General features: G+C 29.5%; 1 protein-coding gene across 2 annotated transcripts in view; it reads right to left on the bottom strand.

The window, feature by feature from the left end:
- Positions 1-7545: 7545 nt before the first annotated feature.
- LOC145292021 (E3 ubiquitin-protein ligase RNF115-like) overlaps positions 7546-17989 on the bottom strand; it is a 65728-nt gene continuing 55284 nt past the window's right edge. Inside the window, exons 8-9 of one of the 2 annotated variants that reach the window (XM_080138027.1) lie at positions 11512-11627; positions 7546-9404 (exon numbers count right to left, since the gene is read on the bottom strand). In XM_080138027.1, the coding sequence (XP_079994153.1) occupies positions 9318-9404; positions 11512-11627 (203 nt within the window). In that variant the 3' untranslated portion in view covers positions 7546-9317. The remainder of the gene's footprint in view (positions 9405-11511; positions 11628-17989) is intronic. The other variant, XM_080138025.1, reaches the window with a different exon arrangement.

The following is a 17989-nucleotide window of genomic DNA, read 5'->3' as shown; positions in this document are numbered from 1 at the left end:
TTTTTTAGTACAGATGAATATCAGAGATGATCATGATTAATGCTATATTATATTTTAGTACGGATGAATATCACAGATGATCATGATTAATGCTATATTATTTTGTTATACAGATGAATATCACAGATGATCATGATTAATGCTATATTATTTTTTAGTACTGATGAATATCACAGATGATCATGATTAATGCTATATTATTTTCTAGTACTGATGAATATCACAGGTTATCATGATTAATGCTATATTACTTTGTTATACAAATGAATATCACAGATGATCATGATAAATGCTGTATTATTTTTTAGTACTGATGAATATCAGAGATGATCATGATTAATGCTATATTATCTTTTAGTACAGATGAATATCAAAGATGATCATGATTAATGCTATATTATTTTGTCATACAGATGATCATGATTAATGCTATATTATTTTGTTATACAGATGAATATCACAGATGATCATGATTAATGCTATATTATTTTTTAGTACAGATGAATATCACAGATGATCATGATTAATGCTATATTATTTTGTTATACAGATGAATATCACAGATGATCATGATTAATGCTTTATTATTTTTTAGTACTGATGAATATCACAGATGATCATGATTCATGCTATATTATTTTCTAGTACTGATGAATATCACAGATTATCATGATTAATGCTATATTATTTTGTTATACAAATGAATATCACAGATGATCATGATAAATGCTGTATCATTTTTTAGTACTGATGAATATCACAGATGATCATGATTAATGCTATATTATTTTGTTATACAGATGAATATCACAGATGATCATGATTAATGCTATATTATTTTTTAGTACAGATGAATATCACAGATGATCATGATTAATGCTATATTATTTTAGTACAGATGAATATCACAGATGATCATGATTAATGCTATATTATTTTGTTATACAGATGAATATCACAGATGATCATGATTAATGCTATATTATTTTTTAGTACTGATGAATATCACAGATGATCATGATTAATGCTATATTATTTTCTAGTCATGATGAATATCACAGATTATCATGATTAATGCTATATTATTTTGTTATACAGATGAATATCACAGATGATCATGATTAATGCTATATTATTTTTTAGTACAGATGAATATCACAGATGATCATGATTAATGCTATATTATTTTTAGTACAGATGAATATCACAGATGATCATGATTAATGCTATATTATTTTGTTATACAGATGAATATCACAGATGATCATGATTAATGCTATATTATTTTTTAGTACAGATGAATATCACAGATGATCATGATTAATGCTATATTATTTTGTTATACAGATGAATATCACAGATGATCATGATTAATGCTATATTATTTTGTTATACAGATGAATATCACAGATGATCATGATTAATGCTATATTATTTTTTAGTACAGATGAATATCACAGATGATCATGATTAATGCTATATTATTTTGTTATACAGATGAATATCACAGATGATCATGATTAATGCTATATTATTTTTAGTACAGATGAATATCACAGATGATCATGATTAATGCTATATTATTTTGTTATACAGATGAATATCACAGATGATCATGATTAATGCTATATTATTTTTTAGTACAGATGAATATCACAGATGATCATGATTAATGCTATATTATTTTGTAGTACTGTTGAATATCACAGATGATCATGATTAATGCTATATTATTTTGTAGTACTGATGAATATCACAGATGATCATGATTAATGCTATATTATTTTGTAGTACTGTTGAATATCACAGATGATCATGGTTAATGCTATATTATTTCGTAGTACTGCTGAATATACCAGATGATCATTTTTAATGCTATATTATTTTGTAGTACTGTTGAATATCACCGATGATCATGATTAATGCTATATTTTTATGTAGTACTGTTGAATATCACAGATGATCATGATTAATGCTATATTATTTTGTAGTACTGCTGAATATCACAGATGATCATGATTAATGCTATATTATTATGTAGTACTGTTGAATATCACAGATGATCATGATTAATGCTATATTATTATGTAGTACTGCTGAATATCACAGATGATCATGATTAATGCTATATTATTATGTAGTACTGCTGAATATCACAGATGATCATGATTAATGCTATATTATTATGTAGTACTGCTGAATATCACAGATGATCATGATTAATGCTATATTATTATGTAGTACTGTTGAATATCACAGATGATCATGATTAATGCTATATTATTATGTAGTACTGCTGAATATCACAGATGATCATGATTAATGCTATATTATTATGTAGTACTGTTGAATATCACAGATGATCATGATTAATGCTATATTATTATGTAGTACTGCTGAATATCACAGATGATCATGATTAATGCTATATTATTATGTAGTACTGTTGAATATCACAGATGATCATGATTAATGCTATATTATTATGTAGTACTGTTGAATATCACAGATGATCATGATTAATGCTATATTATTTTGTTATACAGATGAATATCACAGATGATCATGATTAATGCTATATTATTTTGTAGTACTGCTGAATATCAAAGATGATCATGATTAATGCTATATTATTTTGTAGTACTGATGAATATCAAAGATGATCATGATTAATGCTATATTATTTTGTAGTACTGTTGAATATCACAGATGATCATGATTAATGCTATATTATTTTGTAGTACTGCTGAATATCACAGATGATCATGATTAATGCTATATTATTTTGTTATACAGATGAATATCACCGATGATCATGATTAATGCTATATTATTTTGTAGTACTGCTGAATATCAAAGATGATCATGATTAATGCTATATTATTTTGTAGTACTGCTGAATATCAAAGATGATCATGATTAATGCTATATTATTTTGTAGTACTGATGAATATCAAAGATGATCATGATTAATGCTATATTATTTTGTAGTACTGTTGAATATCACAGATGATCATGATTAATGCTATATTATTTTGTAGTACTGCTGAATATCAAAGATGATCATGATTAATGCTATATTATTTTGTAGTACTGATGAATATCAAAGATGATCATGATTAATGCTATATTATTTTGTAGTACTGTTGAATATCACAGATGATCATGATTAATGCTATATTATTTTGTAGTACTGATGAATATCAAAGATGATCATGATTAATGCTATATTATTTTGTAGTACTGTTGAATATCACAGATGATCATGATTAATGCTATATTATTTTGTAGTACTGATGAATATCAAAGATGATCATGATTAATGCTATATTATTTTGTAGTACTGTTGAATATCAAAGATGATCATGATTAATGCTATATTATTTTGTAGTACTGATGAATATCAAAGATGATCATGATTAATGCTATATTATTTTGTAGTACTGTTGAATATCACAGATGATCATGATTAATGCTATATTATTTTGTAGTACTGTTGAATATCACCGATGATCATGATTAATGCTATATTATTTTGTTATACAGATGAATATCACCGATGATCATGATTAATGCTATATTATTTTGTTATACAGATGAATATCACAGATGATCATGATTAATGCTATATTATTTTGTAGTACTGTTGAATATCACAGATAATCATGATTAATGCTATATTATTTTGTAGTACTGATGAATATCACAGATGATCATGATTAATGCTATATTATTTTGTTATACAGATGAATATCACAGATGATCATGATTAATGCTATATTTTTATGTAGTACTGATGAATATCAAAGATGATCATGATTAATGCTATATTATTATGTAGTACTGTTGAATATCACCGATGATCATGATTAATGCTATATTATTTTGTTATACAGATGAATATCACCGATGATCATGATTAATGCTATATTATTTTGTTATACAGATGAATATCACAGATGATCATGATTAATGCTATATTATTATGTAGTACTGTTGAATATCACCGATGATCATGATTAATGCTATATTATTTTGTTATACAGATGAATATCACAGATGATCATGATTAATGCTATATTATTATGTAGTACTGTTGAATATCACCGATGATCATGATTAATGCTATATTATTTTGTTATACAGATGAATATCACAGATGATCATGATTAATGCTATATTATTTTGTAGTACTGTTGAATATCACAGATGATCATGATTAATGCTATATTATTATGTAGTACTGTTGAATATCACAGATGATCATGATTAATGCTATATTATTTTGTAGTACTGATGAATATCACAGATGATCATGATTAATGCTATATTATTTTGTAGTACTGATGAATATCACAGATGATCATGATTAATGCTATATTATTTTGTAGTACTGTTGAACATCACAGATGATCATGATTAATGCTATATTATTTTGTAGTACTGTTGAATATCACAGATGATCATGATTAATGCTATATTATTATGTAGTACTGTTGAATATCACAGATGATCATGATTAATGCTATATTATTTTGTAGTACTGTTGAATATCACAGATGATCATGATTAATGCTATATTATTTTGTTATACAGATGAATATCACAGATGATCATGATTAATGCTATATTATTATGTAGTACTGATGAATATCAAAGATGATCATGATTAATGCTATATTATTATGTAGTACTGATGAATATCAAAGATGATCATGATTAATGCTATATTATTTTTTAGTACTGATGAATATCAAAGATGATCATGATTAATGCTATATTATTATGTAGTACTGTTGAATATCACAGATGATCATGATTAATGCTATATTATTTTGTAGTACTGTTGAATATCACAGATGATCATGATTAATGCTATATTATTATGTAGTACTGTTGAATATCACAGATGATCATGATTAATGCTATATTATTTTGTAGTACTGTTGAATATCACAGATGATCATGATTAATGCTATATTATTATGTAGTACTGTTGAATATCACAGATGATCATGATTAATGCTATATTATTTTGTAGTACTGTTGAATATCACAGATGATCATGATTAATGCTATATTATTTTGTAGTACTGTTGAATATCACAGATGATCATGATTAATGCTATATTATTTTGTAGTACTGTTGAATATCACAGATGATCATGATTAATGCTATATTATTTTGTAGTACTGTTGAATATCACAGATGATCATGATTAATGCTATATTATTATGTAGTACTGTTGAATATCACAGATGATCATGATTAATGCTATATTATTTTGTAGTACTGTTGAATATCACAGATGATCATGATTAATGCTATATTATTTTGTAGTACTGTTGAATATCACAGATGATCATGATTAATGCTATATTATTTTGTAGTACTGTTGAATATCACAGATGATCATGATTAATGCTATATTATTTTGTAGTACTGTTGAATATCACAGATGATCATGATTAATGCTATATTATTATGTAGTACTGTTGAATATCACAGATGATCATGATTAATGCTATATTATTTTGTAGTACTGTTGAATATCACAGATGATCATGATTAATGCTATATTATTTTGTAGTACTGTTGAATATCACAGATGATCATGATTAATGCTATATTATTTTGTAGTACTGTTGAATATCACAGATGATCATGATTAATGCTATATTATTTTGTAGTACTGTTGAATATCACAGATGATCATGATTAATGCTATATTATTTTGTAGTACTGTTGAATATCACAGATGATCATGATTAATGCTATATTATTATGTAGTACTGTTGAATATCACAGATGATCATGATTAATGCTATATTATTTTGTAGTACTGTTGAATATCACAGATGATCATGATTAATGCTATATTATTATGTAGTACTGTTGAATATCACAGATGATCATGATTAATGCTATATTATTTTGTAGTACTGTTGAATATCACAGATGATCATGATTAATGCTATATTATTTTGTAGTACTGTTGAATATCACAGATGATCATGATTAATGCTATATTATTTTGTAGTACTGATGAATATCACAGATGATCATGATTAATGCTATATTATTTTGTAGTACTGTTGAATATCACAGATGATCATGATTAATGCTATATTATTATGTAGTACTGATGAATATCAAAGATGATCATGATTAATGCTATATTATTATGTAGTACTGTTGAATATCACAGATGATCATGATTAATGCTATATTATTTTTTAGTACTGATGAATATCAAAGATGATCATGATTAATGCTATATTATTATGTAGTACTGATGAATATCACAGATGATCATGATTAATGCTATATTATTATGTAGTACTGTTGAATATCACAGATGATCATGATTAATGCTTTATTATTTTGTAGTACTGATGAATATCACAGATGATCATGATTAATGCTATATTATTTTGTAGTACTGATGAATATCACAGATGATCATGATTAATGCTATATTATTTTGTTATACAGATGAATATCACAGATGATCATGATTAATGCTATATTATTATGTAGTACTGATGAATATCAAAGATGATCATGATTAATGCTATATTATTATGTAGTACTGTTGAATATCACAGATGATCATGATTAATGCTATATTATTTTTTAGTACTGATGAATATCAAAGATGATCATGATTAATGCTATATTATTATGTAGTACTGATGAATATCACAGATGATCATGATTAATGCTATATTATTATGTAGTACTGTTGAATATCACAGATGATCATGATTAATGCTATATTATTTTTTAGTACTGATGAATATCAAAGATGATCATGATTAATGCTATATTATTTTGTAGTACTGATGAATATCACAGATGATCATGATTAATGCTATATTATTTTGTTATACAGATGAATATCACAGATGATCATGATTAATGCTATATTATTATGTAGTACTGATGAATATCAAAGATGATCATGATTAATGCTATATTATTTTGTAGTACTGATGAATATCACAGATGATCATGATTAATGCTATATTATTTTGTAGTACTGTTGAATATCACAGATGATCATGATTAATGCTATATTATTTTGTTATACAGATGAATATCACAGATGATCATGATTAATGCTATATTTTTATGTAGTACTGTTGAATATCACAGATGATCATGATTAATGCTATATTATTTTGTTATACAGATGAATATCACAGATGATCATGATTAATGCTATATTTTTATGTAGTACTGTTGAATATCACAGATGATCATGATTAATGCTATATTTTTATGTAGTACTGTTGAATATCACAGATGATCATGATTAATGCTATATTATTTTGTTATACAGATGAATATCACAGATGATCATGATTAATGCTATATTTTTATGTAGTACTGCTGAATATCAGATGATCATGATTAATGCTATATTATTAATACTAAGATTTATGTTAAGTGAAAAAATGTAAAACACAAAATTGACAAGATGAAACCGAGAATATTTATGGCATTTATCTGTTTGTACAATAAAACACAGCAACATGTAATAGAGTAAAAAAGCAAATATTTTATTAAAAGTATTAAGCAAAACCTTTTATTCAAACTGTAAACAGGTTTTATATTTTCTCTCTTACAAATTATAAAGACTGTCTCTAGATTTCCACACCTTCCTTAATATGTATATGTAAAAAAATAAAAAAAGACAAATTCGCAATATTTTTCAAAAATAACAAACTATTGTTTTCATTAAATGTTACTTTTTAATATCCGAATTACTACAGTTACTCTTATGTATTTAATCGAATTATTATCAAGTGATGTCATTTTTGTATCTCATTTTGAAAACCAAAATATTGTCATAAAATAAAAAAAAATTCTCATGAGACAGAAAAGATTCTGTTATAACTTTTTTGGTGTAAGAGTTGAGAAAAGTTGACTGGTAGACTCAGAGAAAGATCTTTCACAGTCCATTTTAGTTTATAAAACAAAATCAAAAATGTACAATTGTAAATACAAGATTCTGTAAATATAAAATATATTAAAATTACCAGCAAAAAATATTCTTTGAAAAAGATAACTCTTACATTTCACTGTTTCAGGTAATTTTATGGAAGGTTTGTTGAGAGCACAAAACTCTTAACAAATCAATACAAAATCTTATTAAAATGATTGTTACACACAAATAAAACATTTACAAAATTGATTTCCTGAGATATCCTAATCAAATTAATATTGAATTAATATAATTCACTAAAATACGCAAGCCCCCACCAGTAACTGAAATGGAAGTGAAGAACTAATGGAGACAATTTGTAGAGAGTAGAAAATAGAAGGAAAATAGTGAAAATAAATAAACTGGCACATATTTATAGATCTTATGACAAAAAAAAAAAAAAAAAAAAAAAAAAAAATTTTTTAAAAAGAAAACAAATTTATCTCTCTTATCTCCCTTGATTGTAGAATGTGTTTTTATCTTTACAAGTTTTAAAGATGAATCATTTAGAAACTATAAACTGATAATGTTTGGTACAATTATATACAGAGATGATTATATTACTTCAGTAACGACAATTTTATGGTTTACATGTTGTACAGCCAAACTTGTCACACACACAAAATAAATACGAACGAGAGAAATAGCACAAAAAAAAAAAAAAAGAAAGAAAGAAGTTCTTTAAAGAAATGATTTAATTTTTTTTTGTTCGCTTCAACATCTAATTTTTATACAAGAACTTGAATACATTTCTCTCAAGCTGTCACTGTTTTATGTTTTCTGTTGAATAAAAAAAAAAGAAAGAAAAAGATAATGTGTGGGAAAATAAGTACAAAAGAAATGCATTTTTTTTTCTTTTTTGTTTTCTTTTTAATATTCCTTGAATTGTCTTACAATAACCATTGTGACATATCTTCTATCATTTGAAATATTTTTGTCATGAAGTATCATGTGTGCAAAGACAGGATTTTCTTGTGGTTTAATTGAAAGATTTCACATCAGTTTGCCTTTATTACAAACTGAACTTCTTTTATTGTCTAAATAAAAACTTTTTTGTTATGAATGGTTTGTTGCAGAAAGAGATTAATGTATATCATGCTGGTATTACAGGTGTGGGTGTGTGTAATTTGTGCATTCGTACACAAAATATCTTTAGAATATTCTTGAGTACATGCACATATTTAAAGAATAAAAATAATATTCATAAAAAAAAAAACAAAGAGGATTGAAGAGAAGAGTTGGTGTTGGGTAAAAAAAAATGAAAAGGTTAATTAAAAAGAAAAATGTTGGGAAAAAGGAAAATTGAAGACAGAATATATATTTTTTTCAGCTTAAATCCAGAGGGTTCGAATAATCTTTTGCAGTTGTTTCACGTCCATTTAAGTCCTTTCTGCATACAGGACAATTCCCATGCTGAAAGTAAATAAAATTGCTGATTAGAAAGGGGGAAAAATAATGTATTTATTTTTTATTAAAATAAGAACATTTTTTTTTATATATATATACACACATACAAATGAAATGTGAAGTTTTTCCATATGGAGTTATAAAAAGTCAGATTGAAAAATAAATGCAAATAATATACCAGGTTTTGAAACCCAAGAAGAATCAGGTCTTTCAATATCAGAGAAAAAACAGGGCTGATCAGATCCTAATTGCTCTTGCTCAGTCCTTCATATTGATAGCAGTTAAGTTTTGTTATTAATGATTAAAGGATTTGTATGGCATTTCCATCACAACTGATTCATATAGTCTAGCCTCATTCGTGGAATGTTATGAATACAGGAGTTTATGTTGTGATATGGTGAGCAAAATATCATGCGCGTAAATGTCAACAAAAATATTAAGTGAATAGAATGATTGGGATTGAAACAGTAAGGAAAGAAAAACAAAAGGAACTGTGAATATAACAAAGATGCACGTGCATGTAGTACTAGTCTCAGGAGAGGGGGGAGGATGTCATAGTGTCTGCTTCTTTTCAACTTTTCTGATGACACCAGGCAGACCAGCCAAAGAAAGAAGGGTAGGAAAATGGAGGCCATTTTTCTTTATAATTTGTTGAACAGCAGTAATAGAAAAATAGTAGGAGGGGGGGAAAAAAAACAAAAGTATGGTGCGAAAAAGAAAAAAAAAACTGGAAAAAGCAGATAATAATTGAAGGGGGAAAAACACAAAAAACAAATAGAAAAGCTTTTTTGAAGTGAGAAATTTTTATACAGTTGATTTTGAGTGCAATCTTGAGGAAAAATTGGAGAAAAACATGATTGAATTAGAAGCAAGAAAAAGTTTTTGAAGTGTAATTTTGTGGAAAAAAAAATTATTATTTAGTAAAATAACCTTTTAATTTTCATTGCATTTTATTCCTGTTGTGTTTAAGCATTAAACTGCTTATTATAAACATACTGAGGTGTTCATGTCTCATCAATTACATGATCCAGTTACATCACTATAGACATCATTATAAAATTCATGAAAAATATGCAGAGCCAAAACGAATTCAGGTAAAAATATGTTGATTTGTGTCCAACTGTCATAACGTTTTAAGCTTCTATTTTGTGTGGACATCCTCATTTGAATATTTAACTGAAACTATATAAATCAAAAATACAAGGTGTAGTCTTTATTTATACAAAGAAATCTATATATATATAAAAGCGAAAATGTATGTTTGTATGTGTGTTCACTTTTTCTGTATGTCTACAAAAGGCTTTTTTCAGAGAAGCAGCCGGTCGGTTCACAACTTTAAAACTTTTTATATCACATATAAATCGTAATATCTCACAGTTAACAACGAAGCTCGCCTGTCTATTTAATTTGCTCAATTTCGGGAAGATAAATATTCAACATTTGTCGCTCGACGCATGTGGGTTAGTCTTTTTCCTATAACATCTTGGGGAAAAAAAAGCGTTCCGCAGTAAATGAAATAATATCCTGCAGTCAAACTTGACCTCATTAACTCATTAAAACGGGCACCTGCCAAATCCAAGTAATTAAATAAATTCAAAGGTGTTTCCGTTAGCATCTCGCGGTGGGGCAATGGTTAACGTCGCACGTTTTTTTTTTCACACTTTAATTTATAACTTTGCCTCAACGGTTCGGGTTCGATCCTCATACTGACTTTTTTTACCCCCCCCCCCCCGCCACACCCCGGAGTTTCCAAACACACCTCCAAACACCCGGGGCAACGCCGGGTACCCCTCGCTAGTAACTAAGAAATCCATATTAGCTTTTTATTTATCAATGGTAAATTACCCACATAATATTAAGTTATCCATATGGAAGAACAGATGGAAATAATCTATTTTTCAGATTGTATGTGACATAGTTTATGCGTTTTGAGATAACAATAAGTAACACCAATTGTAATAACGAATTGTATTTTACGAATTTTGTTTTGGATTTTCCGTTTTAAGTGAATCTGCATCGTTTTCTAATCAACAAATATGAAATGTTTGATAAGCAAAATTATAGATACAATAGAGCAGAATTAAAGTTAATAGAAACATTAGGTGACACTTACTGCTATGAGCCATGTATCTATACATTTTATATGATACTTGTGTTGGCATCCAAGCTGTTTCACTTGCTCATTTAACTGGAATTCACACAAGCAGATCACACATTGCTGTTTTTTATCTTAAAATAAAAAAGAAATACAATAAAAATGTTTTTCCTCAACAAATACATATCCACAAATACGGATCAACAAATACATTCCAACATTAAATTTTAAACAATTTTTTATTGACTAGAATTCCCCTATATTAAAAAAAAGATAAATCTGCATATTTATATATATATACTTGTGATGAAACAAAAATATATCCCAAAATTCATGTAAATTGATTAAGTAGTTTAATTTTTATAAAAAAAATTTTTTAGTGATGAACAGGAATTTGTGAAAATTACAAAAATCTTGCAAGCTTAAATTATTGTTGAGTTATTTTATTTCTTGAGATTATTTTGAAGACAGTTGCTCCTCTCTTACACATAAAATTTAATTTTCTTAATTAAAATTCTTTATTTTTGGAATATATTTCCTTTCCATCACTAATCTGCACATCATACAGAATTGTTTTTTAATATAAGGAGATTCTGACAAGACAATTTTCGATCAGGTGCTATTAAACAAAAATACATTTTCTGTCTTAGAAAAAGTTGATTAAAAGATTTCCAGGCAACTGAGTAATTAAAATATCTAAACAGAATGCGTTACATTTGATGCATCTAAAATTTATAAGATTTAGGTACTTGTGCAGAATTTGAACACGACGTAACTAACCCTAACAGCTTTGCTCAGAACATGACGTCATGCGCTCAGGTTTGACTAATCAGATGTAAGACGCCAATTAGCCAATCAATGCACAACAAAGGAACAGACAATCTTTGGGGAAAATATTGAGAAAAAAAAATATTGATTAGATTAAGTAAACAACACACTCTCAAACGGCCATTCCTAACAACTTTATACAAGATATCACCACCTTGGATCAACAGTTATACGTTTTCATATTGCCAAACAAAACGATTAATCGCTGTCAAGAAAAATTGTGTGTCTTATGGCGAGAGGTGTATCATCATCAAAAGATTTGCTAAGAATGGAGGTGTACCAGAATGAAATGCCAGCAATAGACGTAATGCGGGATCAGCCTGGAGCTCCTTTACAGTTGTCTTTTCGAGTTTATGTGAAGACAGAAATTTGGTAATGATACTTTTGTCTCCATCTTAAACCATATTTCGGAAAGTTACCTGGTCACCAAAGTTTCTTCCACATCCGTCGTCTCTTCTCACCTGACTTTGACTGTCTAATGCGACTGTAGAAAAGTCTATCTAATCGTAAGGTAATATCTGCTGTCTCAAAAAAGAAAAAAAGAGCCCCCCCCCCCCAACAGGAAAAATTGTTCATATAAAAAAAAAATAAAAATAAAATAAAAACAAATTAAAAAGTTTACTTTACAAAAATAAAGAAAAAAAATGCTAAAAATACAGGAAAACAAAGTGCTTTTTAAAAAAAACTTGTTAAAAAAAATATGAAAAACACAAAAAGTTGGTTACCTTATAAATTTTGTTTGACAAAGAAAAAAAAAATTTGTTACAAGAATAAAAAAAATAGAAATTGTTACAGTAGGTTGTTATTTCTTCTTTATTTACACTATAATTATATTTTTTTCTGGTGATTTTATCATATTTAAATGTTTTCTTGTATATTTTCCTTGAGTAGCATTGTTATGCTTTGATAATCACTCTGCATGTTCCAAGCAAAGCCGAATGGCCAGTTACGTGTAGTTCAAATGCTAGACAAGTACCAGACTTTATTCTTACATCTTTTTTATATAAAAAAAAAAGTTCCAGAAACGAAAAATAAATTTTATTCAAAAGAAAATGGTTGCAACATTTTTTATAACTTTAAAAAGTTACATGATCAATTAACAGTTTATTACTATTTAATAATAAAATAAACTATGGGAGAACCAATGAAGCAAGTCTAATCATTACATCTCTATCTGCTTGATTGAAATGAAGCAAGTAGATTGAAATCGGAAAAAGCTATTCTAAAAAAGAAAAAAAAGAAGAAAATTCCAACATACACTGCTAAATGGGTTCTATTGTTCACGCACTATCTCTTTCAAATAGTAATTTCAGTCACTCTTTTTATTAGAGTAATCTAATGACACTAAAATAACAATACTGCTGAGAGAGGTGATTAACAAAAAAAAAAAAAAATTCCTTTATTTGCATTCACACCAATTTATTTATTTTTCAATTTTGGGAAAATATATTTCTCAAAAGAGGATAATTTAACTTGTTTTATCAATCATCCACAGATTATGTAATACAAAATAAAGTTGTCAAATGAAATTCTATACGTTGGATAATTATTTTATATTATTTAAAAAAAAAAAAAAAAAAAAAAAAAAAAAATTGAAATTAATTTTTATTTGAAGAATCCAACTCCTTTGATGAAGTGTAACATTTTTGTCAAATTTGTGCATTTAAAAAGCCCCTTTTAATTTTTCAAGTTGTAGGATTTCCTTCAGCTTTGTTGAAGATCCTATTAAAATTTTTGACATGATATACATACAGAAGAATCTTCACCTTCCAATAAATGTGAATAATACGTGTACATCCTATACGAAGTCTGGCTACTACAACCCCTTCTTTTAGCTTTTCTGTAGACCAAGGGCCACTCATCAATAGTTGGGCAAATCTCGTTAATTTATTACTTTGGCATTCATCCCAATATTCTTGGCATTTTACTTTGATTCTAGTGTTGAAGATCAATATGGAATTCTAGTATTGGAAGATATCATGTTCAGTGATTCCATTGCTGTTTTATCTGCTTTTTCAGTGTCATGTATGCCAATATCACTTGATATTCAGCAGAATTTCATTTTACTATAGATATGATTTATTTTAGATTAAATATGAAGATAATTATTTGATACTATGTTTGAAAGAAAACAAAATTAAAATTAATTTTGTTTTTAAAAGAGTTCAATTACTTTCATGAAGTCTAACATTTTTTGTCAGATCTTTTAGATTTTTTGAGCTGTAGTGTTTCTCTCAGCTTTGTTGTATACCTGATAATCTGTTAATATGTTTTACTGCTTTTTTGTTTTCTTGACATGACATATCAGAGATTCTTCAACTGCCAGTAAATTCATCCCAAGATTCTTGCCATTTTTCTTAAATTATCCTATCCAGTATCAAGCTTAATTTTATTTTACTCAAATTCTTGTAATACACGTGATCTTGTTTTTAAATTTTTTTTAATCTAGTTTTGATCTCTCAATTGTTTTAAACAACTTGAATAGGGATTTCTTATCAATTACACAATCAGTGTGAGCTATTAGATTAGTTGTCTTGTATTTTTGTTGAAATTCTTTACATAAGGGATACAATACTTCTTTATTATTTATATCTTGTTGCCATTCAGTTTCAGACTTGGATCATTATGCATTTTGCACAAATTGCAAAAATGGGCAAATTTTGTCTTGGCTTCAGAAAATCTGAAACCATTTTTTAAAGTCCATTTGCTGATCTTATTTAAAGCTAGTTGTAGTTTTCATTCTGCAAGATGCAAACAAAGTAATCATCTACATCATGTCCTAACTTTGAGTGACTCAACATATTCAATTTCTTATTTCATACATTTGATATTGTATATATATTTTTAATAGATTTGTTACCTGTTTATTTTTAGTGACTGCCACCCTTTATTTATTTTTAAACTATAAGAATTTGTCTTGCTGCTCATCACCTTTTCAATCAGAAAGATTTATCCTCCACTTCAATCGCGATGAATTGTGAAAAGTCATGGTTTCCCCTCATTATCAGAACAATCAGACTGATAAATGTTTTTTTTTTTTTTATTTGCCATTTAGTTTAGTCAATTTTTTTCTCCTCTGCATGGGGTTGTAGTTAGCGAATTCGTGGCTCCACTGACAATCACTAAACCCCCCCCCCAAAAAAAAACCGGAGTTCCTAATTTGATCTTCAAACTATCTTCAATATGCCATATCCCTCCCAACCTCTTAATATTCATTCACTTGGGGAGTCACAAAGGATCAAATTAGTGCATGGAGGGAGTCAGAAAAAAAAATTTACTGGAAAATCTGTAAAAAATAGTGAAAGTAGATTGTGTAGTTGATGATTACGTTTTTTTCATATCCTCCTATTTTTATACTGAAGCAGTTGTGAAAGTTTGCACATGACACTAGCGCACAAATACATGTATTTGGTGACTTTAATGTCCACCACAAAAACTGGCTTGGATTCTCTACTTACACAGATGCAGTGGGCAGCACAACTCATAGCTTCACTATATCTCACTCCCTATCACAAATTGTTACGTTTCCAACCCGTTTCCCTGACCAGGAAGAACAACACGCATCACTTCTAGATCTGTTTTTGACCACAGTTCCTGATGACTGCATAACGAAGGCCCACAGCCCACTCGGGAACGCTGATCATGCAGTGATAAATGGTTGAAATCGCCCTAAACTCTAGAGCCAAAACTGAAGAGCCAGTGCTCAAAACAACGAGATATTATAAAAAGGCTGACTGGGAAGCCACCAGGGAACTAATCAGAGATGCCCCATGGAGAAATATTTTTTCTCTCCCTGCTGAACAGTGTGCAAACGAGACCACTGACTGGTTCAAAACTGCAATCGTAGCACATGTTCCCATGCGGAGAAGGCTAACATGCATGCCAGTCGGTTTGCCTCAAACTCCACACTGGACCCTTCCAACCACCCCCTACCTGACTTTCCTATGCAGACAGACGCCACGCTAGACGATCTGAAAACCACCCCTGCTCAAGTGCATGCTATCATAAAAAACCTTGACACTTCAAAAGCATGTGGACCCGATCTTATCCCAGCTGTGCTATTAAAAAAGTGCTCAGCCGCAGTAGCTCCAGTTCTCTCCAAACTCTACAACAAATACCTTAATGAAGCTTGCTTTCCGGGCTGTTGGAAAACTGCTTCTGTTGTACCAGTATTCAAGAATTCTGGCGAAAGGACTGACCCATCAAATTATCGCCTAGCCTTTTCCCACTTTTTGCCAAAATATTTGAGACCTTAATTAACCATGCTCTAGTCCATCACCTTACAGATGCTAAACTTCTGACTGACAAACAATATGGATTTAGACAAGCCCGTTCCACAGCAGACATCCTAACTGTAATCTCTGAATGTATATACCATTCACTGGACAAAGCGGGGGAGTGCAGAGCGGTAGCTCTAGATATATCTAAGGCTTTTGACAGGGTATGGCATGAGGGTCTCCTCAGGAAAATTAGATCATACGGTATCACTGGTAGAATACTTAACATAATTAAATCCTTCTTAGATAAGAGAAAAATCCAGGTTGTCCACGATGGTCGTACATCTAAACAATATGATATAAATGCGGGGGTGCCCCAGGGTTCTATCCTTGGACCTCTATTGTTCCTGATATTCATAAATTACCTCCCCGACAAAATTGCCTCTGAGATGGGTATATATGCTGATGACACTACACTCTATGGCAGGCACGACAGGAAGACGAATGAACACACTTCTAAAGAAATGGCAGAAACACTAGAGGAAGACCTCCAATCTGTGGTGGAATGGGGACAAAAGTGGTTGGTCGCGTTCAATGCTGCCAATACTAAACTAGTTTCATTCAATAATTACAAGAAACCCTCTCTACCACCTATAGCAATGGCCAACGACTCTTTATCTGAGAGTACATCTTTCAAACTCCTTGGCCTAACGTTCACAGGAAACCTGAGTTGGAACAATTACATTGAAGGCATTGCCAGGGCCGCTACAAGAAAGGTGGGCTCTCTCTACCGTGTTAGACAACTACTAACACTCGAAAGTATCCTGTACCTCTATAAGGCCACCATTCGCCCATGTATGGAGTATTGCTATCACATCTGGGCTGGTGCATCTGCTACTAGTCTCTTGCTCCTTGACAAGGTTCAAAAGAGAGTCGCAAACCTGATAAGCCCTGAACTGGCATCTAAGCTTCAGCCTCTGTCCCATCGACGAAATGTTGCATCCCTCTGCCTTTTCTACAAGTATTTTAGTGGTGAATGCTCTGACGAACTGCAATCACTTGTGCCCCCACAATGTGAGCACCCTCGACAAACCCGACAGGCTGCTAAATCCCACCCCCACACTGTAGAGATCCCTAGATGTAAAAGATCTTTTTACTCCAATAGTTTCTTCCCCAGAACCGCTAGACTCTGGAATTCCATTCCAGGTCCCTGCTTCCCCAACAGTACTGTTACAAGTGTAACGTGAACCAACATCTTGCTGCCCAAATCCCTACATAGTACCCCAGTAGTTGTTGCCCCTGATAGTATCCCCCTACACCAAAGTGGCAATTTGCCTTGTTTGGGGCGAAAATGTAATTAAAAAAAAAAAAAATTCTAGAAAAGCAGTCAGAAGAGATGAGTGTTTAAAAAGTAACAATACCAAGTAAGAGAAAAAAGTTTTTAAAAAATG

Source organism: Euprymna scolopes, chromosome 13 (assembly GCF_053919585.1).
Source record: "Euprymna scolopes isolate OS-2025 chromosome 13, ASM5391958v1, whole genome shotgun sequence".
Classification (NCBI taxonomy): Eukaryota; Metazoa; Mollusca; class Cephalopoda; order Sepiida; family Sepiolidae; genus Euprymna; species Euprymna scolopes.
The sequence above is the reverse complement of the archived record's forward strand: the minus strand, read 5'-3'. Positions and strand labels throughout refer to the sequence as shown.